General features: G+C 42.1%; 1 protein-coding gene across 3 annotated transcripts in view; it reads right to left on the bottom strand.

Moving 5' to 3' along the window:
• Window positions 1–1,034: 1,034 nt before the first annotated feature.
• Window positions 1,035–26,058, bottom strand: part of doc2g (double C2-like domains, gamma) — a 64,425-nt gene continuing 39,401 nt past the window's right edge. For 2 of the 3 annotated variants that reach the window (XM_058065458.2, XM_058065448.2), the window contains 8 exons: window positions 25,744–25,818; window positions 22,243–22,352; window positions 14,147–14,273; window positions 13,398–13,454; window positions 12,884–13,008; window positions 8,612–8,693; window positions 8,359–8,455; window positions 1,035–4,300 (listed from right to left, as the gene is read on the bottom strand). In XM_058065458.2, coding sequence (XP_057921441.1) covers window positions 4,161–4,300; window positions 8,359–8,455; window positions 8,612–8,693; window positions 12,884–13,008; window positions 13,398–13,454; window positions 14,147–14,273; window positions 22,243–22,352; window positions 25,744–25,818 — 813 coding nt within the window. In that variant the 3' untranslated portion in view covers window positions 1,035–4,160. The remainder of the gene's footprint in view (window positions 4,301–8,358; window positions 8,456–8,611; window positions 8,694–12,883; window positions 13,009–13,397; window positions 13,455–14,146; window positions 14,274–22,242; window positions 22,353–25,743; window positions 25,819–26,058) is intronic. The other variant, XM_058065468.2, reaches the window with a different exon arrangement.

Raw genomic sequence — 26,058 nt, 5'->3', positions numbered from 1 at the left:
CAAATCAGACTATCAGGTTATTTCCAGCAAGTTAGACAAGTTAACAACCAACTGCTGTGTGGATCATCATGGTGGGTGAAAAAGAGAAAAATTGACCATTTGGGCTTGTCTGTGAATTGAAGGGGTGTCAACTATAGGTGTTACCATTATCTTCTGATCAGTCTTTTTTGGTTGTCAATCCTGCAGGTGGTCATCAGGGGTGGACTGGGACAGAAATTTGGGGCTGAATGTTTAGGTCCAAATATTTTCTGCAACTGAAATAAATGAGAGGGAAATTATTTATGGATGGGCTCACTGGGCTGCTGGGTACTCTAGTGAGATTAGGTCCACAGGAGAGTTTGTATACTGGATCACAAATATGGGCATGAAAAGCAGAGGAGTGGCGGGGTATTGGTTTGAACAATATTCATTCATTCATTCATTCATTTTCTACTGCTTATCCTCACGAGGGTCGCAGGGTGCTGGAGCCTATCCCAGCTGTCTTCAGGCGAGAGGCGGAGTACACCCTGGACTGGTGGCCAGCCAATCACAGGGCACATATAGACAAACAACCATTCACACTCACATTCATACCTATGGACAATTTGGAGTGGCCAATTAACCTAGCATGTTTTTGGAATGTGGGAGGAAACCGGAGTACACGGAGAAACCCATGCATGCACGGGGAGAACATGCAAACTCCACACAGAAATAGCCGAGGGTGGAATCGAAATCATTGAACTCTACATTGAACAATATTATGTGCAAAAAAAAAAAAGAGTCTGCACGAAATTTGAATTTTGACTAGTTGACTTAAGTACGAAAATCAATCTGAAAAGACACATTTGGATTTTAGAACAGGCAGTACAGACTCCAGCTAACTAATAAAACTAAGTGGGAATCTAATGCCTAATCACATGTTGTGAGTGGTCTGAAGGGAAACAGGCTTCTTCAGCAGCCGTTTTCCGATTGGTCCTAGTGCCACTATTTCAGTGTAATACAGCCTCAAGATTTGGATGCATTGTGCAGTTTTCAAAAGAAGGGCAGACAAGCACTGAAACGGCTTCACTTTATTTTAAGAAGTAGTGACACAACATGACCACATGATGCCAGTCACACTGTGTGATTGTTACGATTAATAAACAACAGAATTATCATTCCCTCCTTCAACTCTGCCTGTGTTATCAATATCATTCATGGGTGACAAGGGACAATACTGTACATATATACTGTACAAGGCCGATGGCAGGATGGGTGGCATGTACTGTCAACACATCAGCACACACTCCACTATTCAAGCTGATGATTATTGCTAAGCGTGCAGCTACATTGCATGTAAAGCCAAGCATGCGAACTGAAAAAGCATCACAACCATGTCAATTTGGTGTTGATTTTCTCACTGCTGTCATACTGAGAGGCTTTGCTGCATAGAGAAAGTAGAGAAAGAGCCACCATTTTGGCTCAAAGCCCATCTAGCTGTTGTCTAAAAGTTGTGTTCATAGCTTTTGTTAAAACCGGAGCCCTTTTTCATTCTGTGGCCAACAACGAGACATTCACAAGGTTGTCGAAGGACTCGAGAGATCGATTGGACTGGAAACTCACGCTGTGGGCGTGTGGGCATGGACCAGAGCCTGGTTAGAGCTGTGGTGATAAATGATATCCTCTCAGGACATGCAGCCCACATGCACACATACAGTGGTGTGAAAACGTGTCTGCCCTCTTCCTGGTTTCTTGTTTGCATATTTGTCACACTGAAATGTTTCAGATCATCAAATAAATATTATTAATAGAGATTCATTTAGATCAGTCTGCAAAAGCCATCTGTGGGACTCCAGCAAACCACAGTGAGAGCCATTAAACACAAATGGCAAAAACATGGAACAGTGGAGAACCTTCCCAGGAGTGGCCAGCCAACCAAAGACAACTCACCCAAGAGGTCACAAAAGGCCCCACAACAATATCCAAAGAACTGCAGGCCTCACTTGCCTCAGTTAAGATCAGTGTTCATGACTCCACCATAAGAAAGATACTGGTCAAAAACATCCTGCATGGCAGAGTTCCAAAATGAAAACCATTGCTGAACAAAAAAGGACATTAAGGCTTGCTTAAATTCTGCCAGAAAACATCCTGATGATCCCTAAGACATTTGGGAAATTAAATGTGGTCGGTTGAGACAAAGAGTTAAACCTTTTGGAAGGTGTGTGTCCCATTACATCAATACATACAAAGACATCATACCAACAGTAAAATATGGTGGTGGTGGTGTGATGCTCTGGGGCTGTTTTGCTGCAGGAAACCCTCCAATGTGGGCCAAAATTCCTCCACAGCGCTTTAGGAGACTCATTGTAAGTGATCACAAACACTTGATTGCAGTTGTTGCTGTTAAAAGGTGGGCCAACCAGTTATTGGGTTTAAGGGGCAATCCCTTCTTCACACATTTTTTTTCTCCCTTTTTAATAAAAGGTTTCATTTAAAAACGACTTTTTGTGTTCAGTTGGGTTGTCATTGACTAAAATTATTCTTTTTTAATGATCCGAAACATTTAATTGTGATAAATATGCAAAATAACCACCATTGTATACCACTGTACAATGCATGTATTTAACTTGTACAACAGCCGGGAATCATTTGTTTTGTAGTTTCTTTACACAAAAAGACATTGCATCATCTTTGCCACTTAAAGACTAAAGACAGTATCAGACAGTATTAAAGACAGTATTATGAAAATATGTGATGACATAAATGATGGTAGATGTTGATTTCACCCTGTTCAAGGGCGTTTTGTACCATGATGTATGTATGTAGGCGCTGTAAGCAACCCTTTCTCATAAATCAAGTGACAAGACCCATTCTGAAATTGATAAATTACTAGCCTGCGTGAAATAAAAGTTGCATCATTTATTGATTGATATTGCACAGTAGAAGGGACACAACCATGAGTATGCAGCAAAGTCAATGCACTAAGGTATCAAGACATACTGTATACAGTAGCGTACAAAAGTGACTACACCCCTTACATTTCAGCTACCATTTGTATTCATCTTCTCAAGGGTCAATATCAAAGTAGGTAAACATGGAGTTGATACACCAGCTGAGACGCAATGCTTTAGAGTAGTCCGTGTATAGCATGCATTGCAGTTTCACTGTGAAATCCACTCACAATGACTCAATACATATTAGATTTATAGAAGATATGATAAAACGGTAGCTGTAATGTGAGAGATGTAGTCACTTTTGTGAGATACTGTAAACTATGACCACCCTCTCCATTCGGTACACAATCTAACGACAGCCAATAGAAGGTTGCTGTTTTTTTTTTTTTTTAAAGGAATTCGAAACAGCTCTGGCTGGGATTGACGGGTCTCCAAACGGCTTAACTATCAGAGAGTGTACCCAATGTTGTGTTTATGTGTGACTGTGAGGCAATGATACAACACATAACACAGTGTCATTGTCTTCCATCCAGGAACAAACATGCCACTGCAGCTAGAGTGGGTATCTGCGACACTGCTTTCTTGTCCTCTTTTTTTGTTTCCTCTCTCTCTCGCTCACACACACACACACACAAGTACTGTGCTTCTCAAAAGTTCAGTTGTGATATTCGTAATGGGACACAATGTGAAAACAGCTGCTGCACGCACAGAAAATCGAGGCACTCAAGTTCCCACTGCCCGCTTGAGACACACATGCACCGCACGCACAGACAGACGACCGAGTCAGTCACAAAGACAATGAAAGACAGACAAAGAGTTAAAAACACTGACATGATCACTTTGTGCTTTATATCATGATGTAACAATGATGTGAGCACAACAAGTTAACATTGTTGTTTTGACAATAGAGTTGCCGTTACGGGGATGTTGGCCTCATTCATGCATTTCTTCATTAGTTTGGTCGACGAGTGACTTCCACGAGGTCTAAAAAGGACAACTTTGCGTGCATCCCTTTGTTACACGTATGAGGACAGTTTGGTCTACCTTCAAAAGTAAATAAAGAAATAAACACCACACCGTATTAACATCACTGATGTCAGTATGGATATCAGTTTAGAATGATATGCATTCAATGATGCATTTCATATTCAACACATTGGTATTATTGCATTTTTTATTATTTTCTCTTGATTTCTTTGCGGGGGATAAATGTGTGTGTGTGTGTGTGTGTTGTGTGTGTGTGAACGTCTAGTCCGGTTTGTCACTGCTGGGGGCTCCTTGCTGTGTGAGCGTATGCCAGTATTCCACTTTCTTCCCTTTGTTTTTGAGACACTCGAACCAGTGTCTGAGTCTCTGTCCGCTCGCATTGATGCCCAGCTCGACGCCACCTGGAACCACAGGTCCAAACAGAGGGAGTCAAGACGGGAATTGGACGGCACCCGGAGTCAAGCATGTTTGTCTCATGAATGGAGATAAGCTATTGAGGATGATGGGTGGGAGGTGACAGATATACAGGAAATGAGCCAGGTGACAGGAGAGACAGACTGCAAGAGAGGCACCGGGGGTTCTGATGCCGCCTTTCCCCCCCGACTGCCATTGCACAGCTAAAGGAGCGTGAAATGTCATAAAATAGTATTATGGTGATGCGAGTATAATGGCACTGTACAAAATGACAACCGCAAGCAAGCAAGGTTTGTTGAACCGTGACTCAGCTTAGGGATGAACTTAGCTTCCGGGAGCTGTAAAAAATGCTCTTTGTTCTTGCCTGTATACATCCTGTCGCCTTGTAAAAGATAGAATTGCATAGAACTACGGCCCAAAACAATCCTGCCAACCATGAACGAAGAAGGGCAGCTGTGCCTTGAGCCTGCAGGCGGCTCTCGCAACAACCAAGCCCTGACATGCGGAGGAAGAGGCTTTGCGACATGACAAAGTTAAGTTTGACACTCAGGTAGCAAGAGGTGCAGGTGTGCACCAGCACCAAACCTCCTGGGTTTCACATTTGACTCCCTCTGCTCCCGTAGTAGCAACTTCAAGGGCATGGAGCGTCGACAACACAGCTGTAGACCTCCCCCTCCTCATTGACTAATTAATCAGGCATTGGTTAGACTAGTAACTTTTCTATGCTGCCATCTTAATGGGAAAACTTAGAGATTTGTTTCTGCTCCATCATGACCAATGTTGTTCTATCCATGTAATTCATGCAATTCATACAGCATATGCACATACAGCCTCTCTTCCCAATTTAATTAGAAACACATTACACTATTCTGGGGTCTTATCTTTGTGAGATATTTATCTTGATGACGAGGATCATCTTTTTGCAGTAGCTTCAATCCCCTCAAAATCCTTCATCTTAAAACTAGTGAGTCAAAATATTCAGATATTATGTTGCACGGTGGTTGAGTGGTGATGCCACACAGCTAGTAGACCTGGGTTCGGTTCCCCACATTCCAAAAACATGCTATATTAATTGGTGTCTCCAAATTATCCATAGGTATGAATGTGAGTGTGAATGGTTGTTTGTCTATATGTGCCCTGTGATTGGCTGGCGACCAGTCCAGGGTGTACCCCGCCTCTTGCCCAAAGACAGCTGGGATAGGCTCCCTTGTGAGGATAAGCGGAATAGAAAATGGATGGATGGCTGTTGGCTTATCATCACAGTTTACTTCTGGCGGCAATGAGTCATTGTCATATTGCCTTACCATAAGAAAACAACAAGGCGGTGTTTTCAGATTTTCCCACCCTGGAAAATACTGTTTCAAGTCACCCAGAATGCCATTTCAATGTGGATCAGAGGCTGAAACTATCAAACATTTTGCCGTTTTGACCTGAAAATGTTTCAGCGTGGAATTCCTCAATAATGTCTTCAAGGTTGGCAGGTTAGTGTTAGTGTATTTAGCCATGCTTGAATGATGCTGGTGCCAGCAACTAATACAGTGGTTTATATTGATAAATAAATCCGGCCACTGCTCTACACCAAGGGTTATACTATTTGAGGTATAAAGCTGCCCCCCCCCCCCCCCCCCCCAAGAAGTTCAGAATTCCAGTGAGGTGCGACAGCTTCAGAAAAAAGGGTTAAAATAACTTTTGTTATGTCAAAGGCAAAATGAAGCCATTTTTATTCTATGGTGATAAACATAACCGACATAAAAGTCCACAAAATAAGCACCAGAAAGTCCGATTTTCAGGGAGGAGGGATATCAGGAATTCCAAAAGATTCTGGATAGCTCAGTTGGTAGAGCAGCAGACTTTTAATCTGAGGGTCTAAAGTTCACGTCTCTGTTTGGATGAACCATTTTTCCTTTTTGCTTTAATGATTATTTTCTTAGTCGATTCATCTGGAGCGTCTTGTTTCCATTAATGTAGTAATTGGTTTGGCCCTAGATGGACCAAATCAATATGGACCAAAAATAGGCAGTGGTTTGATCCACAACATATCAGAAAAGAGGTTGTCAGTCCGGGCTGATGTGTGTGAATATCTTGTTTTGACCGAAACACAAAGATAATGAATGGGTCTGCTTTCATGGATGACAAAGGAAATTAAAACTATATGGACATTTAAGAGGCTGAAAATGAGAAGATATGTATATTCTTAAACAGAAAAAAATGATTACCGTATTTTCTGGACTATATCTCGCTCCGGAGTATAAGTCACACAAGGCAAAAAATGCATAATTTGGTAGAAAAAAACATACATAAGCCGCACTGGAGTATAACTCGCATTTTTTGCAGGTAATTTATTTTCCAAACCACTTGACCAAAACAGACATTACGTCCTCTTGGAAGGCAAGTTGTAACATTAATAAAAGAATAGAGAACAGGCTGAATAGGTGTAAGATATGCTAACACAATGGTTATTCAGCTACACAAAAAATAAACATGAACATAAAAGGTGTCCAGGGTTTATGTTACATAAACTGTTTTTTCAGTTGCTCTAGAGTATAAGTTGCAGGAACAGCCAAACTATGAAAAAAAGTGCGACTTACAGTCCGGAAAATACGGTAATTTAAGAACTATTCTTCAAATTAAAACAATATGGACATTTAAGAAGCTGAAAATGAGAAGATATGTATATTCTTAAACGGAAAAAAATGATTAATTGAATACAGTAAACCTCGGATATATCGGATTCAATTGTTCCCACTGGTTTTGTCCGATATAAGCGAAATCCGTTATATGCGTATACCGGAAAATGTCCGTTTTACGCATATATCGGATTTATATCCGGTATATGCGTAAATCGGATTTTATCCGTTATAAAAAGGCACTTCCTTGACTATGTTTCCAATGTACCTGGACTGGGCAATGAAAAGAGATGTAAGGTAATGAGAATTTAACTTTATTGGACTCTGAGCATAACAAATTGTTAATTAAGCTAGGCCCTGTTACGCCCGTCAGGCGTACGTTATTTCCACTAGTGAGGTTAAGATCTCATTCCCTGCTGTGCTAGTATTATTGATGTCACTCACTTTTATATTTGTCCTAAATCTGGAGCCAGGAGAAAGACACGATGCGGCCATCCGATATATGCGAGGGAAATTGGAACGGGACTGGAGATTTTGTCCGAAATAGGCGAAATCCGTTATAAAAAATCCGATATATGCAATGAATTTTTATTGGAAATGCATTACAGAAAAATTGGTTCTTTTTTATCTGTCCGTTGTGAGCGAATTTCCGATATATCTGAGTCCGATATATCCAAGGTTTATTGTAGTAGTAGTCGAAAGTAGTCGATTACATTTAAGAACTATTCTTCAAATTGGATATCAGGCCAGTTAGCCTGCTATTAACAGTATCAACCACTGGACCTCTCCATCAAGTCATTTTTGTCTTGCACTAGATCCATTCTTTTAAACCGAACTGTCATTCTGCTGTTGCTAAACCTGCAATGATGACGGCCTCAGGAACGTTTGTTATCTGGGGGCTGTTAAACTGATGGTCGTTTGTCCAACGGGGGATAATAATTCACTCGGTTATCTCTGCGGTGAGTCCCTCCCTCCCCACGCATCGCCAACATGTAAAGGCTCTGATCTGAGCACCTTCAAGCTCACTGGAGAGGTAATCGTTTCTCCTTGTACCGCCTTGCTGCTTTCTCATCCATCCATACTACCCCCCCCCCCACGCTCCCCACACCCTATATGTACTTCATCTCCAGGATGTAGATAGTAGGTCATCCTAAAGCTGTTTAGTAACCTTATAAGCTGAAACCATCAACACTGCACAGCAGAAAAACATTTTATTTCTTAAGCCTCTCATTTCCTTTTTATGTCCAATCTCTCCTATGCGGTGTCCTCCTGCATCACAATTAACTCTTGTCTACCAGCATTTTTAAAGTCTTTTTTTCCCCCTCTCTCTCCACCCACGCTTGGCCTCATTTTTCAGTTTTCCGTTTCTTACTGCTGCTTTCTTCCTTCTCCCTGCCCATCATAGTCTGACAGTGTACCTATGAAGTCGTTACTCATTCCCAGGTCGTAGTCCCACACAGAGATCTCCAGGGTTTTCTTAGCGAGCTGGTCCAGAGTCACCTCGTAGGAGAACTCCTGTGAAGACGCAACCAAACAAATCGGTCAAATCAGTAACTTCCTCAAGGTGAGCAGACCGTGAAGCATTTCAGCGCGCATCTCTTAACTACACATCATTTGTCTGTTCCATTATTGATTTATACGTGTTTATTAGGAACAATGAAAAAGTAATACCTCATTGAATTCAGGGTTGAGAGTCTTTTTCTTCACAGATGTCTTGTATTTGGACTTTTTTCCCATGTCGGGCTGCAAGATGCTAGTAAGAAGACAAAAAACTATGTAATTAATTACATACTACGGCTCCACGAGATAACCTAACAATTCCACGCTATAAATGAGCACCTCCGGGGGAGCATTTTACCCTGTCCGTAAAATCTGGCATTTCCGCCATTCTACCCAAATCACTGTTCTGTCGAAAACTGTTCAAAGACATCACTTTGTGATTTCGATGTGGGGCATCTATGAATGCAAGGGGGAATGTGTCGCAGTTCAGTGTCTTTACTCCGACCATACACTATGTGCATAGCAAATGTAGCATCTGTAAAGCTGAAATTTACAGTGGAGTTTCAGAAGAACGTATTGCTGTAAAGCTACTAAATAATGACCAGAAAACCAGAGTAATAACAAAACAAAAAGCCACAAAAGATAAAAAAAAAACATATCTGAGCAGAATGGAGGAGATAGGTAAGAGAGCTGGATAGAAAGCTTTTAGAGTTGATTCATAGGTAACAGTTAACACTTGTACAATAAGGTACAAATAATTAGTTCCTCGGTAACTACTGTATGTTATTGTACCTTATAGTAAAATGAGACCGATTAATGAACATTTGTGAGTTGTATCTACTATAAAAAGGGTCCATTTTTCATTCATTTTCATTACTGCTTATCCTCACAAGGGTCGCGGGGGGTACTGGAGCCTATCCCAGCTGTCTTCAGGCGAGAGGCGGGGTACACCCTGGACTGGTGGCCAGCCAATCACAGGGCACATATAGACAAACAACCATTCACACTCACATTCATACCTATATAGACAATTTGGAGTCGCCAAACCTAGCATGTTTTTGGAATGTGGGAGGAAACCGGAGTACCCGGAGAAAACCCACGCATGCACGAGGAGAACTCGGGTCTCCTAGCTGTGAGGTCTGTGCGATAAGCACTAGGCCGCCGTGCAGCCGTCCATTCTTCATGTTTTGTATAATTTTTTTTCCTTTTACCAATAACCAACGGGTGGCTCGTGGTTGTTTGCCTGAGCCCCCCAAAAAAGTAGTAATGACCTAATGTCCACAAATGCACCTCACGTTCTTGGTCTGTGCTCTCCGTTTGCTATGCCACCACAAGGTGCAGACTTTGCAAAAAGTCCCTTTACATAGAAGATATTGAGTTTGAGTTCCATAATTTAGGTTGTAGCTTGTCATTGAGGGTGATAGTGGATCCCGTATGCCAAACCATTAGAGAACCACTGGTTCAGCAATCATGACTGGTACCGAAATCAACCAATACCGATGTTGGCAGCATTAGTCCTTTAAAAATGGACGATACGCCTTATAATCCGGTGTGACTTATGTGTGGAGTGCAGTTCCAAAATCCTACTATTTCTTGTCTGCACGGATAATTGACTAAACTTTATTTGTATGAACTTCCACAGGAATTATGTGGAACTAAATGGTCCATTTGAATAATAGAAATCCCCAAATGAACTCTACCAGCACCAAAGGGTTCATCTTTTCAAAAGTGAAAGTTATTAATCTACAATATTTTTATCTCTTGCCCCAGTTTGACAGCAAACCTTGCTGAATAGAACAGAAAGTTTACATGAACTCTTTTGGAGAGATAATTATTGCGACCCAGAAGTCTTTCAGACAAAGAAAGCAGTCGTTCACAGCGAGATCTTAATCACGACAAGGTTGAGGGGCATACACGCTCCAGTAAAGAGACACCGGACGGGTTGCCAGAGGCGTTGGCAGTCATCATCAGTGTAAATTCTGAGTCAAGATGTACAGGTGGTGCAGTATCTCTCTCCTCCAGCATCTCCTTGCACCTAGCCAGCCAGTGACTGACAGCCGATGCATGACATGTACTGGGGGCTGTCACCGCAGCAACGGAATCCGAGCGAAGTAAAGGATGCGAGACACAGCAAGGTGGTGCAAAACATGATCCACCATATGCTTATGTCAGCAGTAAAAAAAACAGCTATCAGAAACAATTTTCTTTGCAATCCTGAGGTGCATAATAATCAAATAAGTGGCAGAAAAGAACAACTTTTTGAAAACCAAACAAACTGTGTCGTTTGAATCATTTTCGTCATTTGAAAAAGGCAGCCAGACTTTTCTCTTTTTTTTGGTGGAAGGATTGGGGGTGCAGCAGTGTTTCAGTCCGCGCTGTACTAAATCCAATTTTGCACAGTTTCCAGTGTAGCTCAGACAAGGGAATTCCAATTTCCAGGTTTCCAAAACAGGTGACTGCAACACCGACAACAGTGCTGTCACATGGAAGACCATTCAAACCATTCTTTAGATACAATGCAAATAAAATGCAACACGGGAAGCTGGCCCATAGAGATAGGAAGGATTATTTCTTCACTTTTTTCCCTAGATGTTCAGTGGTAGAATACAGTGATCCTTTTGTACTAACAATACATCGCTTCTCCATTTTAGACTGAATATACTGAATAACGAGCTTAACTGTGACTAACAGAGGCGAGTCATCCTTGTCGAACATGCAATGTTTTCCCAGCAGATATCTTTATGGACAAGCAAACTATTCATGAAATGGACAGCAGGGGTGGGGAAAATGTTGCTTCAGGGGGTGAAGATGACTTCAAGGAAGGAGGGCATCTGCTGTCTGGAACTGATGTCCATTTTTGTAAACTTCCCTTACCATTCATTTCCAAAAGTTCTCAGTTGAATTTAAAGGTAACTCGCAAGATGGTCCAAAAAGTGAGGTTCTAATTAATGATGCTAAAATTAATCTTGGATAACATTTGGTTGGTGATTTATTTGGATATCATGGTTTTATTGACTCTTTTTTAGGACGTGCCAACAAAAATATATATATGAAAAAAAAATCTTATTTTTTTACATTACTTTAAGTGCATTCATGCTGATATTTACATAAATACAAACATATACTACAATTGATTAATGATACAGCGTTCTGGTGATGTGCTTTGTCGTAATGTTGATGTTCAGAGTTCTGTTGTCTGTGAACGCACCTCACTCGGCGTTGGTGGATAATGAGGAAGTGTTGTGTGTTGGTGTGGATAATGATGGAGAAACACGTACAAGTTTACTGCATTGGAATAGGCCACTACTGTTAGTTAACGTTTCTCCGGGTACTCCGGTTTCCTCCCACATTCCAAAAACATGCTAGGTTAATTGGCCACTCAAATTGTCCATAGGTATGAATGTGAGTGTGAATGGTTGTTTGTCTATATGTGCCTTGTGATTGGCTGGCGACCAGCCTAGGGTGTACCCCGCCTCTCGCCCAAAGACAGCTGGGATAGGCTCCAGCACCCCCGTGACCCTCGTGAGGAAAAAGCGGTAGAAAATGAATGAATGAATGTTAGTTAACGTCGGCAGTAAAGGTTAAAAACAGTGTTTTTGAAGTACCCTTCAAGCATGCCACCTGCAACAAGCAGGTGGCAGAGTCTGCATCAATTTAGCACCGAAATGAGGGACCGATACCTACTACTAGTCTTTTGGTCTAATTACTAGCATGTACATCGGCACCAGTGTCGAGTGCTGGTATGCATCACTACCAAACTGTTCTAGTACAATCCTAATTGAGCTGACTGAGTGGGAAAATAAACACATGCTACCCTAATGTAACCCCTTAACCTTCATTCATTTTCTACCGCTTATCCTCACTAGGGTCCCGGGGGTGCTGGAGCCTATCCCAGCTGTCTTCGTGCGAGAGGCGTGGTACACCCTGGACTGGTCGCCAGCCAATCACAGGGCACATACTATAGACAAACAACCATTCACACTCACATTCATACCTATGGACAATTTGGAGTCGCCAATTAACCTAGCATGTTTTTGGAATGTGGAAGGAAACCGGAGTACCCGGAGAAAACCCAACCACTTGGTCGTCATGCAGCCCACCCCTTAACCTGTATGTTAAAATAAGTCATGAATGTCAGCAACCACAACAGTTTTTTTATCTTACACACTCAGCGGGCATTTTTTTAATTGATGAAATGCAAATATGTTTCTAAAAAAACATAACACACTTATGTGGAACCTGTTGACAAAATAAATTTAATTAGAATCAATGTTTCATTTTCAGAGTGCATGTAAAGAGCCTTTTTGAAGTGTGATAACGTTCAGATTAAAACATGATAATGCAAGACACTGCAGACACTACAATAGGACCATTTCTGACTGTAAACATGAGGTTCATTAGGGAAAACCAGGTTTGTTCATAAAAGATGCTGATGTGACTCACATTTTGACAAAGGGGTCAGAGTAGCCGTTCGAGTCCATGGCGGCCAGATGGGCGCAGCGTATGATTCCAACCAGCAGGCAGCCCTTCTCTGTGTTATAGCACAGTGACACCAGGATACGACCACGCTGCCCACAGACAACACACATCTTTTAGAGAAGAGAGTTGACACTTCTCCCAGAGAGGATTTACAATTGCAGTTTCCTATGTAGCATTAAGAATGTGTTGTATGAAAGTATTTCAAATGAAAGTGTATGGTTAAAAGCCCTGTCTGGGCTTAGCAACATGACTCTCCTCTACTGACTCTTGGTGCCAAAAGCTATCAGCCTTTGTCTCTAAAATCATGAGAAGGGATTAGATAACAACCAGAATAGATCCATACTGAATTGATACATTCTAAATCACACATTTGTCCTAAAATGGGGTGCACATAGTTTCTCTGGCATGCAGCTTTCTTATGCACAGGATGAAAAGATGTGAGCGAGAATGACATTTGATAAAAAGATAGCGCTTGTACCTCCTCCTCTGCAGTAAGCGCTCCCTGCTCCACAGCTTGATTGTTCGATTCTTTATTCTAGAATAACAGGAACATGAACACAAAGTGATGATCACAAAACATTATATTCAGTCTTACAGTAATAATATAAATTCTGCGTTTAATGGTGCCGAGCTTTAATGGACACTGTGTTCAGGTATGATCATTTTACAGTGATTACTGTTTCGGCTTTGATTTGCAGACCGGCACTGCAGCACACCGAGAGCTTTTTCTTCTATTTTTGCTCCAAAACAGTATCCAATTCCGTATATCTGTACAAACAGTGGTCCATGTAAAGCTAGTATCTTGTATATGATATATTCTTCCAACCTGCATCCCTGATGTCATTCATGATGCTAAAATTAATCTTGGATAACGTTTGGTTGGTGATTTAATCGAGTGGCTCTGATATGAACTGTGAAGCGCCTTGAACGCCTTCTGTTTGGGTGTTGTTATGGGGATAAATGACTTATGTTAATTATGTATTGATATCTACAAATCATCGCAATTAGTTATCACTGCCACAAATGTTTTGTGAGTGCAAGATATTCTGCACTATTTCTCATTAACAAGCAAGCTTTTTACATGTTTTACGCTTTTGAGTGTATGTCAATTTAAAATTTGGACTTCCTAGTCAGGTTTGGAGAATGTGTCATACATAGTACGTGAGCTTCCATTTGAATGGCGGTAAATACAACACACAGTAATGCATACATGCTGAGCATACATACATGTGCAATTCTCTCTAAACCCATATTGTAGCGTTTGTTCTCTCCCTCTCTGAGCTTCTTCAGAGCCACTCTCACCTCGCCGATGAATTCATTCCGTCCCAGTCTGTCCATGTCACATACACACAGCCTACACAAAAAAAAACACAAGCAGAAGCACAGAGCAGACGCAAACTAGTAAGTAAAATGGCATAATGTACTGCAGGATTTTTGTTGTAAACATTGAGGGGGGAAAGGTTTGTGGTGTAGCGGTTTAGAGCTGTACAATATCGATACATTTCCATCAAAAGAGACTATGCTTTTATTCCCTTCATGACATGTGGATGACATGCATCGGTCAAAATACACTCATGATTGAAGAATGACAGCACCTAACAACTAAACATCCCTGTTTATCCTGCTGTTTCTTTGTGCCGGGGCTGTCTTGTCGCATGCAAATGAGCCATTAACTCCGCCACCCCCTCTTCCACAGTAGTATTCAGACATGAGTTAAGTGACTGAGTAAAGACAGAGAAAAGTGTTTAGTAAGAACAGCTTGATGCATGTTGAAATAAAAATGAAAAAAAAAATAGCCCTGAGCCTTAGATCAGCAGACGGAGCTCCTCCTCACTCCCGGCCAAGGTCTGGAACCCCAAAAGGAACTACTAACAATAGTAAATCAAATCCACTTTGGTCTGATGCCCTCTGAGGAAGGGTGGTCATGTAATGATGTGTGATGATCTGTGCACCCGACAGCACTGCAGCTCTGCTTTGCTTTTGGTTGAGACATGACGGTTATGTTATGTCATTTTGTGTAGGTCACATGTGAGAAAAAAACAACGGCAGATCTTTGCCCATGTGAGCTTTCAAGTCATGGGTAGAGAAACATGGTGTGTGGGGCAGTCTTGTGTAAATTAACATGATTGTTATGTCATAATCTGCTGAGAATCACCATAAAAATGAGAAAACCCGAGAAAAGCCACGCATGGGGAGAACATACAAACTCCACACAGTGATGCCAGACGGGGGAATCGAACCCGGGTCTCTGAGCTGTGTGGCCTAAACACCTTCACCATGCAGCTGCAGCCGACAAACAAACAAAAGCTTATTATTATTATTATCATTATTATTATGGTTGTGGTTCATACCAGAATGTAATGGTGCTAGAAAGCAGTCCAATATACCGGCGCTGTAAAACAGCATAGGCTACTATCTCAATATTTACAAATATTTCAGTGAACTCATACAACTTTCTAGAATGAAATACCATTTGGGATGAGCTCATTATAATTCCATTCAACAAGCTCTTCGTTCTTTCATATTCATCCAAGTATTCCATCTCTTCTTCACATACACAAGCGTACTGTACCTTCCCCTTCACCTCTTCCTGTTCCTTTTTGGAAGTTTGACAGAATAACTCCAGAAGCCTCAGAATAACTCTGACTCATGAGTCATGACCATGGCTGTCTGGTGATTTATGCACCTCGGTTCCGTCACACACACACACACATACACACACGTAGTATGGTGAGGCGGGGGTGATGAAATGAAGGTTGTGGTGAAATGTTTCAGGCAAAGTGCCTCCATGAAAATCTTTCATCCGGTTTATTTGCACCCTCACTCCCGCATATTTCATCTATAAAGCCCCTCTAAAAAGCCAAGCAGATGCTCCTGGAATATGTTCAGCTAAGGACGCCAAATTTGGAGCAAACATGTCGGGATGAAGGGAAGCGATCAAAGATGAATCAAAGAATTGGTTCTTTACAAGAACAGTTCAATGATGATGACTCACTACTCTCTTTTTCAATGGACCGCTGAAGAGAGCGCCACGTGTGGCTGTCATTTCCTTGATTTTACTATTGTTCAAGACATGTATTTCCCTCTCATTTCCACAACTGGGACACTCAAGACACAAAGCTAACAATGAACCTACCCTTGGATGCAATAACAAACAGTGATTGCCAATATTTGCCAAAAATTTGTTCCTGTATTTCATTTTAGATGGTTATGCGGTAGAAAACAGCGTGTACTATACTTGGAAGCTTTTCTATGTTCCATAGGAACAACAGTACAAACATTGAAAGAATATGTATGTGTAAGATGTACCTTTTCATCACTGTGCTGTTGTTTCTGACATTAAAAATAAAACCCTGTGGCAGTAATTCTACTTTTAGGTTAAGTGTTTCCCTTCATTCATCCATTCATTCATTTTCTACCGCTTTTTCCTCACGAGGGTCGCGGGGGGTGCTGGAGCCTATCCCAGCTGTCTTTGGGCGAGAGGCGGGGTCCACCCTGGACTGGTCGCCAGCCAATCACAGGGCACATATAGACAAACAACCATTCACACTCACATTCATACCTATGGACAATTTGGAGTCGCCAATTAACCTAGCATGTTTTTGGAATGGGGGAGGAAAACTGAGTACCCGGAGAAAACACACGCATGCATGGGGAGAAGATACAAGCTCCACACAGAGATGGCCAAGGGTGGAATTGAGCCCTGGTCTCCTAGCTGTGAGGTCTGCGCGCTAAGCGTTTCCCTGCAAGTCAAATATTGTATTTTCTGGAATATAAGTCGCTCCGGAGTATAAGGCGCACAAGGCCAAAAATGCATAATTAGGTAGAAAAAAAACATACATAAGTTGCATTTTTTGCGGGTAATTTATTTTACAAACTACTTGACCAAAACAGACATTATGTCGTCTTGGAAGGCAAGTTCTAACATTAATAAAAGAATAGAGAACAGGCTGAATAGGTGTAAGATATGCTAAAACAATGGTTATTCAGCTACACAAAAAATATGAACAGAAAAAGTGTCCAGTGTTTATGTAACATAAACAGTTTTTTTCATTTATAAGTCGCTCTGGAGTATAAGTCGCAGGAACAGCCAACCTATAAATACGGTATATAGAAGGGCTAATGTTTTCTTTTAAATTAGATAAAATGTTCTTCGCCTTCTGCTTTTTTCTTCTAGTTTTGAAGACTTGAACATAAGTTCTTTTAAGTTCCACAGAGACATCCTCAAAAAAAAAACAACAGAAGAATTCAAAGCTCCAAAAATCACCAATAAATGTCAGTTCTTTGTTAAAAAAAAGAAGCCACAACTCAAAACAGAAGCCTCTCTCAAGCATCTTAGTTTGATCAAAGTATTGGATCTCCCCATGCAGACCACATCACCACCTGACTGTACCGCTCACCTGAGACATCTAATCTAGTCAATTTTGGCCTAGGCCTGCATCCAATACTAAATCAAGTCTAACATTTGTCTCTGTCTCCTCATGACAGAAGACAGTAAGACTCTATTACCAAGTCTGATAGAAGAAATAGAGGAAAGACCAAACACACTCAAAACACCTTTACATTTCTCCTCCGTTAACTGGCAGCCTGACCGCCATTACTCAGTAAAATCCGGAAATAAGCCGCCATAAATCACCTGCAGTGTGCATGAATGTGCAGTTCAGACACTTTTCTTGCGCAATAAGATGCACAAAAATGGCTGTGAAGAGAACTATTTCAGCTCCACTAAAACGATTCCAAAGGTGTCTCAATGAAGAGGCAGACTGCTGTGACTGATGGAGATAAAAGGACATTTGGATCTAATCTGGTAATCATGTGGTCTTTTTGGAAAATGTCGCTCTGCTTCATATTTAGATGTCTATCAGTTTTATTCAGTCATTACATAAAGAAATGACTTTTAGTGGGACTCAATATGTAAGAATGTGACGAGTATGGCTTCAGTTCCTAATAACCGCTCATCAGAAGTCAGATTTATACCATCTCTGTCATTTTGTCAGACTTTTCAATTAAGACCTGTGCCTCTCAGGCGGCACGGCTGCATCAATTAAAGGATTACGGCTGGGGGGGAGGCCAGCCATGAAGTCTTCACTGAGGACATTAATTAGTTTACTCAGCTGGATCATCCTTAAAAAAAAAGAGGATGGACCCTCCTGTCTCTGCCAACTTACATGAACATGTTTATATGAGGAGCTTGATGGGTAAAGTCAGTTTTGTGCTTTTGCCAGAACCTAGCACAATATACAGTGCATCCGGAAAGTATTCACAGCGCTTCACTTTTTCTACATTTTGTAATGAGAGTGGCTTAATGGAGGCCTAATAAATCCTCCAGCATCTGCTATACTAAGTGTACCTTCAGAAACGACTGGGACATGAATTCAGGGCTATTTTTCAACAACAACCTAAACAAACGACAAATCTGTCACATACAGTATACACTGTTCCCTCAAATAACCCCTTTCCTCAATTCACTTGAACAAATACAGTAAATGCTGCATGGCATACAGTGCATCCGGAAAGTATTCACAGCGCTTCACTTTTTCTACATTTTGTCATGTTACAGCCTCATTCCAAACTGTATTAAATTAATCTCTTACCTCAAAATTCTACACAAAATACTCCATTATGACAATGTGAAAAAGTTTTTTTTTGACATGTTTTGAATTTATTAAAAATAGAAAACAAAAAAATCACATTTACATAAGTATTCACAGCCTTTGCTTAATACTTTGTTGATACACCTTTGGCAGCAATTACAGCCTCAAGTCTTTATGAATATGATCCCACAAGTTTAGCACACCTATCTTTAGGCAGTTTTGCCCATTCTTCTTTGCAATAAGTCTCAAGCTCCATCAGGTTGGATGGGAGACGTCTGTGCACAGCCATTTTCAGATCTCTCCAGAGATGTTCGATCGGATTCAAGTCTGGACTCTGGCTGGGTCACTCCAGGACATTCACAGAGTGGTTCTGAAGCCAATCTTTTGAGATCTTGGCTGTGTGCTAATGTCTACTGTCTATATGGTCAAGGTACATGACCAGTCTACTGAGGTCAAGAGCGCTCTGGAGCAGGTTTTCATCCAGGATATCTCTATATATTGCTGCATTCATTTTCCTTCTATCCTGACTAGTCTGCCAGTTCCTGCTGCTGAAAAACATCCCCACAGCATGATGCTGCCACCACCATGCTTCACTGTAGGGATGGTATTGGCCTGGTGATGAGCAGTGCCTGGTTTCCTCCAAACATGGCGCCTGGCATTCACACCAAAGAGTTCAATCTTTGTCTCATCAGACCAGAGAATTTTGTTTCTCATGGTCTGAGAGTCATTCAGGTGCTTTTTGGCAAATTCCAGACGGGTTGCCATGTTCCTTTTACTAAGGAGTGGCTTTCGTCTGGCCACTCTACCATACAGGCCTGATTGGTGGATTGCTGCAGAGATGGTTGTCCTTCTGGAAGGCTCTCCTCTCTCCACAGAAGAACGCTGGAGCTCTGACAGAGTGACCATCGGGGCCTTGGTCACCTCCCTGACTAAGGCCCTTCTTCCCCGATTGCTCAGTTTAGAAGGCCAGCCAGCTCTAGGAAGAGTCCTGGTGGTTCCAAACGTCTTCCATTTACGAATAACGGAGGCCACTGTGCTCATTGGGACCTTCAAAGCAGCAGAAATGTTTCTGTATCCTTCCCCAGATTTGTGCCTCAAGACAATCCTGTCTCGCAGGTCTACAGACAGTTCTTTTGACTTCATGCTTGGTGTTTGTGCTCTGACATGCACAGTCAACTGTGGGACCTTATATAGACAGTTATTATATTTCCAAATCATGTCCAATCAACTGAATTTACTGCAGGTGGACTCCAATTAAGCTGTAGAAAGATCTCAAGGATGATCAGTGGAAAAAAGATGCACCTGAGCTCAATTTTGAGCTTCATGGCAAAGGCTGTGAATACTTATGTAAATGTGATTTTTTGTTTTCTATTTTTAATAAATACAAAACATGTCAAAAAAACCTTTTTTCACATTGTCATAATGGAGTATTGTGTGTAGAATTTTGAGGTAAGAGATTCATTTAATTCAGGCTGTGAGGCTGTAACATGACAAAATGTAGAAAAAGTGAAGCGCTGTGAATACTTTCCGGATGCACTGTATGAGCAAACTGATGAATACTGCGCTGTTCAAACAAAAGTATAAAAAAAGCCTTCAATTTCACATTAAAAACAAAACAAAACAGGTTACTCATCAGCAAACTCTACTCAAAAGTAACCGTTTGTTTGAATGGATTGAATTTTGTTCATTAATTCATTCATTTTCTATCGCTTTTCCTCACAAGGGTCGCGGGGGGTGCTGGAGCCTATCCCAGCTGTCTTTGGGCGAGAGGCCGGGTACACCCTGGACTGGTCGCCAGCCAATCACAGGGCACATATAGACAAACAACCATTCACACTCACATTCATACCTATGGACAATTTGGAGTCGCCAATTAACCTAGCATGTTTCTGGAATGTGGGAGGAAACCGGAGTACCCGGAGAAAAACCCACGCATGCACGGGGAGAACATGCAAACTCCACACAGAGATGGCAGAGGGTAGAATTGAACCCTGGTCTCCTAGCTGTGAGGTCTGTGCGCTAACCACTCGATCGCCATGCCGCCCTCTACTCTTTATCCAAGGTACAAAAACACATGCAACAAATGATAATGACCCACTATAGTGATAGGGTTTCACTACAGGGATTGGAACACCAATATAAATGAAATATTAATATTAAACACAACTAATGCACAAAATAATCATCAAACTGACGTATTTGTTCATATACGTATATTGTTCATATAAAAGAGCAAAGAACAACTTCACACTCTGTGTCCTTTTAATGGAGGCGGTGGAAGTGAAGTATGTGTTCCAGCAGCCAATACATTTGTTAAAATATGCTATAAAGGTTTTTATTGATTGTTTAGATTCTTAACAAGACAATGAAAAGTCAAAATGGAATTATGAAGAGGTGGAACTGGTGTTGAACTCTGCAGTTTCCAGCCCAGCATAAACCAGTTATTAGCCCAGCAGGGTCAACAGTGTACAGAGGGTCCGTGGAGAGTGTTTGGCTCACAGAGCGTGCGGATCAAACAGCACAGCGTTCCTTTGCAGTACGATAAGCAGAGAGCAACTGAGCAGAATGCAGCAGGGCACAAGCCAGCGAGTCAACATCTCTCTGGGGATGCCCCTCTGTTTCACCACTCGCTGACACTGCTGTGCTTTGCGTGGAATAATGACAACAAAGTCTGTTTATTGGCGGAGCTGTGGCACTGGCATATGAACACACACAGGGAGAGTTGGAGGAAACACTATCTCGCATCTCTGTCTGTTTGTCACCTCCCCTCTTTCCGCAGATTTGCATTCAATTGTTTATCACTGCCGTCATCCTTTTCTGTGTTGGATCCCCATTTACTGGTGCCTCAGTTAAACGGATTTCCTCATTCACGGCTTGCGTCATATTCTCTCCATCTTCCTCTGTCATAGCATCCTTACTTTCCCCTTCCACAACCCCTTATCTGTCATTAGTCATCAGTCATGCTGCCCCCCCGCTCTGCTCACTTTGTTCATCACCCCTCGTATGACAGTGGACATGCTCCTCCCCTCCTCCTCCTCCCATTTTTGACTACCCAGCGCCACCATGCTGTTCTGTGTCTGTGTCCTTGGATAGAGGTCATATGGCTTTTCTTTAGTTTGAGGGTTCTCATGTGTGACTGTGTGTGTCTGTGCGAGTGGCAAGAATTAGAGGACAGCAAGCAAACGTTTGTCTGCTTTGTTTTGGGTATGTCTTTGTATTGTCGCTGCATCCAGAGGAGGAGCCATACATGTGCAGGCCGACCACTGATTGCCCTTGACGTCCACACAAGAGGACACACACCTGACTGGGTGCATTAGTGTGTGCACTGGAGACGAATGTGCTAACCGTGTATGTGTGGACTTGTGTTTCCTCAGGATAAACAAAGTCATCCAGTGCTATTACGAATCCACCGATTGCATGCAGCGTATGCGTTCACTGACTGATGCAAAGTGTCTGAGGATGACACAAGCTCATTTGGGGTTTTTGGGACAAGATGGCAAAGCTTGACCTCGGTCCCTCCATATGGAGAGAATCTCTGCACACCTGAGGAGTGGCAGCAAGTGGAGCAGGCGGCTGCCATAATAAATTACCCAGAAAATCCCATTGGAAAGCTCGAGATGGCCGCTGGCAGTTTGTAGAGAATCTCACCCTTCTGCATAAAACCAGTCATTTGTCCGCCTGGGAACACAGCTAATTGCCAAACAGTCACATTTCAAACTGTGAGCCTACCTGAGTGTTTTGGTGGTCATATCTGCCGCTGTGATTCCATGATAAATCAGAGTCTCATTCCAAATCGGGTTTAGTGTGTTCTTCAGGGTCTTTGTGCGTAACTTGTTTGCCTATAGAGGGAAAGCATTGTAAGTAGAGGAATGTACCATGGGCGAGCCCAAAAATTAATCAGATCACAGCAAAAAAAAAAAAGGACAAGGGATTATTAAAAAAAAAAAACAAGTGTGAGGGAATAATTTATCTTGGTGTCTGCAGAGAGCTTGGACATCTGTTGAGTAAGCGTGAGAGGGCACGGGGCCTCCCACACCTCACCTGTCCATCTGTCTCCCTTGCAATGTAATGAGACAGACCATCAACACCAGCCAGGCGTCCAAAACAAGCACATGAGTCTCAAACGCAGCAGCTGACACAATCGGAATGAAAATGTAAAGCTTTCCAGGATTGAACTGCACACAGGCTGCTAATACCAAGCCCATCTCGTCGCTCACTGCCTCATTTCCTATGGTTGCCTTCAGGATGTTTTCATCCTGTTGAGGATTTTAGTGCTGAATTTATGTCAGGAACGCAGAAAAAAGGTATTTTCCATTGCTATTTTGCTGAACACTAATTATGCAAATCACTTGAAATGCTTTGGATTTTATTATTATAACTACATGATTAATTTATTTAAACAGTCTGTAATATAAATACAGTGGACCACCGTTTTTCATCATGAATACATAAACATGAAAACGATGTGCTCTTTTAATAACTGGTACTAAATGCTGTACATATCACGTTAAAAAAAACTTGACCATCATCCACAATCCTTATTGTGACATGAATGCATTTATCCTTGTATTCTCTGTGCATTCTAAAGATATCTATTCATTCATTCATTTTCTTCCACTGATATATAAACAGATAGAAACACACAGCTCATCAATGCACGTATGGGAACCACTTATTCTGCCTAATAAGCCTTATGAAAAAGCCTCCAAAAAGCAGCACCAATGCCCCGTTTACATATAATGTGACGTGCATATAACTGAGCTACTATTATTAACACTGTTACGCCTATCGAACTATATTACTGGCATAAGCTACTAGCCGGCTTGCGCTAGATTCACTACAGACTCAGCTGCAGCAGAAGGAAGTTCCAGAAAATGACTGTAAGTATTAGATGTTATCATGAATGTACCTATTACTGCATGGTCACAGCATGTATATAAAACCATATGCCTTTGTAGTCGGCACAGGTGTATACCATTACATGCAGGAATGAGCTGCCTTTTTTTACCTGTTCGTGTATCTTTAGAACGCGCAAAAAATGCAAATAATTGTGGCAGTTTTCCTTTAATGCAATTTTCTAGCCATTAATCTTCAACTTCTTCTTGAAGCCAAAGAAAAAGCAAAGCACATGCAGGCTCATTTGATATTGGCTGAACTACTGAAGTACTAACCATGTTCCTGAACATTTAGGCAGTTCAAGTTTCCACATCATCGGCCTGTTAATCAAAACCAATAGGGTTCCTATGCTTTCAGCTTATAATACTCTTGTATGAAGTAAAAAAAAAAGTGACGTGTGGAAAAGAAACATCTGCACCTCGGCTAAATCCTCTGTCCTTGTGTGGGCGACTAAACTTAATAAAACGCTCCTAAGAAGCAAATATCAATACATTTCATCTGGTACAGACTGTGCAGTTATTTAAACAGAGATGTTGTACACTGTGATACTCAATTCCCCAAATTGCTAGCCCTCTGACCACTCAAGAAAAAGTCAGTATGCTATTCCATCACATTCTCCTGCTTATGGCTGTGGCGCCCAAGATAAACACCCTATCTTTCATCCCTTCCTCCTCTCAGTCGGCCTGTTGGGAGAGCCTCGGGACCGGACGCTGAACCACCCTGACATCTTCTTTGTCTCTGTCTCTTTTTGTGCTCACATCCAAATGTTCTGTCTGCACAGTCCACTTGTGAACTCTACTCATTGCTGTACCATCTGTATTCACAGTTTTGACTTTGATTTGAAAAAAAGTACTTTTTGTAGGTGGATGTGCGTCCTGCTTTACATACTGTAGCATCACTTTATGCTATTAGTCATTGTTCCTTGTTCCTTGTGTCTGTGCCTTTGTCACCACCGGTCTTTTAAACTATGTTGCTAAATGTTTTATTCTCATCCCTCCATCTGCCCATCACATTCTTCTTCCTTTACCGCCATCTGTCTGCATGCATCCATCTACTTATTCCACTTTTCTCTCTCAGTCACTACTTCCTACAGATGAGGATGGAACAGGCTGTGGCTGTGTTTCCATACATCTTGGACTTGTGAATGTGAAAGGGTGGCGAATCACATGTCTCATCGTCATTTAGTGTGGCGTGCTGAACTGTGTCAAAGCAGGGTTGTACTTGAGAGGATGCTGTGCTCGCTTTAAGAACATTGGTGAAAGAAGTGAGGGAGGTAAACTGTGAGGTGGAGAAACCATATGCCTCTGCTCTGGATGACCTGTCAACTCCATTCTTCACACGTGGCATCTCAATGTAGGCATGAGTAGGTACGTGTCCGTCATCCTCACTTCAGCGTGCGCGCACTGCCACTTGTCAAGATGCATCCACCGCCGGGTGGATATTTAACTAATGACGGGCCATGGGTACTTGCCTCCTCATTGACGCATTCGCCGTGTCCCTCCCACCCAATGCTCTACCCTCATCAATACATGCCTGTTGACGTGAGCCGTGTAACAATCCTCCCTGTTTCCATGACAACCACCTGCTGCTGTCCTCCCCATAATGTGCCCCCACCCGCATCTTTTCGTTTACGCTCCCCCCTTTCCTCGCTCTCCCTTCTCGCCTCACGTTGTTGGTATTTCAAGGTCAAAGAAGGTCACAGCAATGTGGTGAGACGGAGACAGCACGAGAGGTGGGAAGTGCGCACGGAGACTCAGAACAATGGGAGAGCAGACATACAGGAGGGCTGGAGGACAAAGATGCCCGGGACCTCGTTGTATTTGGCACTTTATACCTCACTGGAGTTGCCTCATTCGACCTATAATGGCTCAGCTTGCTCCCTCTCGCTTATCATAGTCTCACTTCCTATCCATGTTGAGCCAAAATGGTCGACAACAGGTTGCCAAAAGCACAGGGCTGTGGTTGTGGCATGCCTTATCTTCCCGCCAGCTTGAGCTGGAGACAAAACAAGAGCAGTGCAGCAGAGCAGAACGTGTTTGTGCTCGATAAAGCCACGTATTGAATTGAGGTGCAATAAGCGCAAACCCACCACGACATTCTCTGCTCGGCAGTTCGAGACGACACGCTAAATTAGCTGGCTGCCATGTGATGCTTTGGCAAGTGTGTTCTCACCTTTTCACAGAGAAGACAGATATGATATAAAAAAAAAAAAAGTGAAATAACACGTGTCAGGTTTTGTGTGTGTGATGTGCAACCTCACACGTTGGGGTTCGAGTGTCTGGTCTTGTAGCGTGTTACGTTAATAGACACTGAGTTGAGGGTTAGAGCAGTGACCTTGCTAGCCCCTGGCAGAAGATGAAGCTTGACGTATGGATCAGCCAGCCCATTGGAGTCCATGGCTTTCAGTCCCTGTAGACACATACACACACACACACACAAAGATAGCGTACTGTACTGTATTGGCAAGTGTGACATCATCATGCCTTCAAATACTACACACAAACAACAGGGTCAAACATCCCAATTGTGCTGGTGGGTATTTCCATTTCGTGCCACTGCTCGTCACTCCCCTCGACACAATTGTGCTGTCCTCTAGAGACTTATTCAGAGGGATTTACATAATTAAGAACATGTGACAATATGTGATGC

Source organism: Doryrhamphus excisus, linkage group LG9 (assembly GCF_037039965.1).
Source record: "Doryrhamphus excisus strain RoL-2023G ecotype Guam linkage group LG9, RoL_Dexc_Guam_v1.1, whole genome shotgun sequence".
NCBI lineage: Eukaryota > Metazoa > Chordata > Actinopteri > Syngnathiformes > Syngnathidae > Doryrhamphus > Doryrhamphus excisus.
Note: the sequence above shows the minus strand (reverse complement) of the source record. Positions and strands in the feature narration are given on the sequence as shown.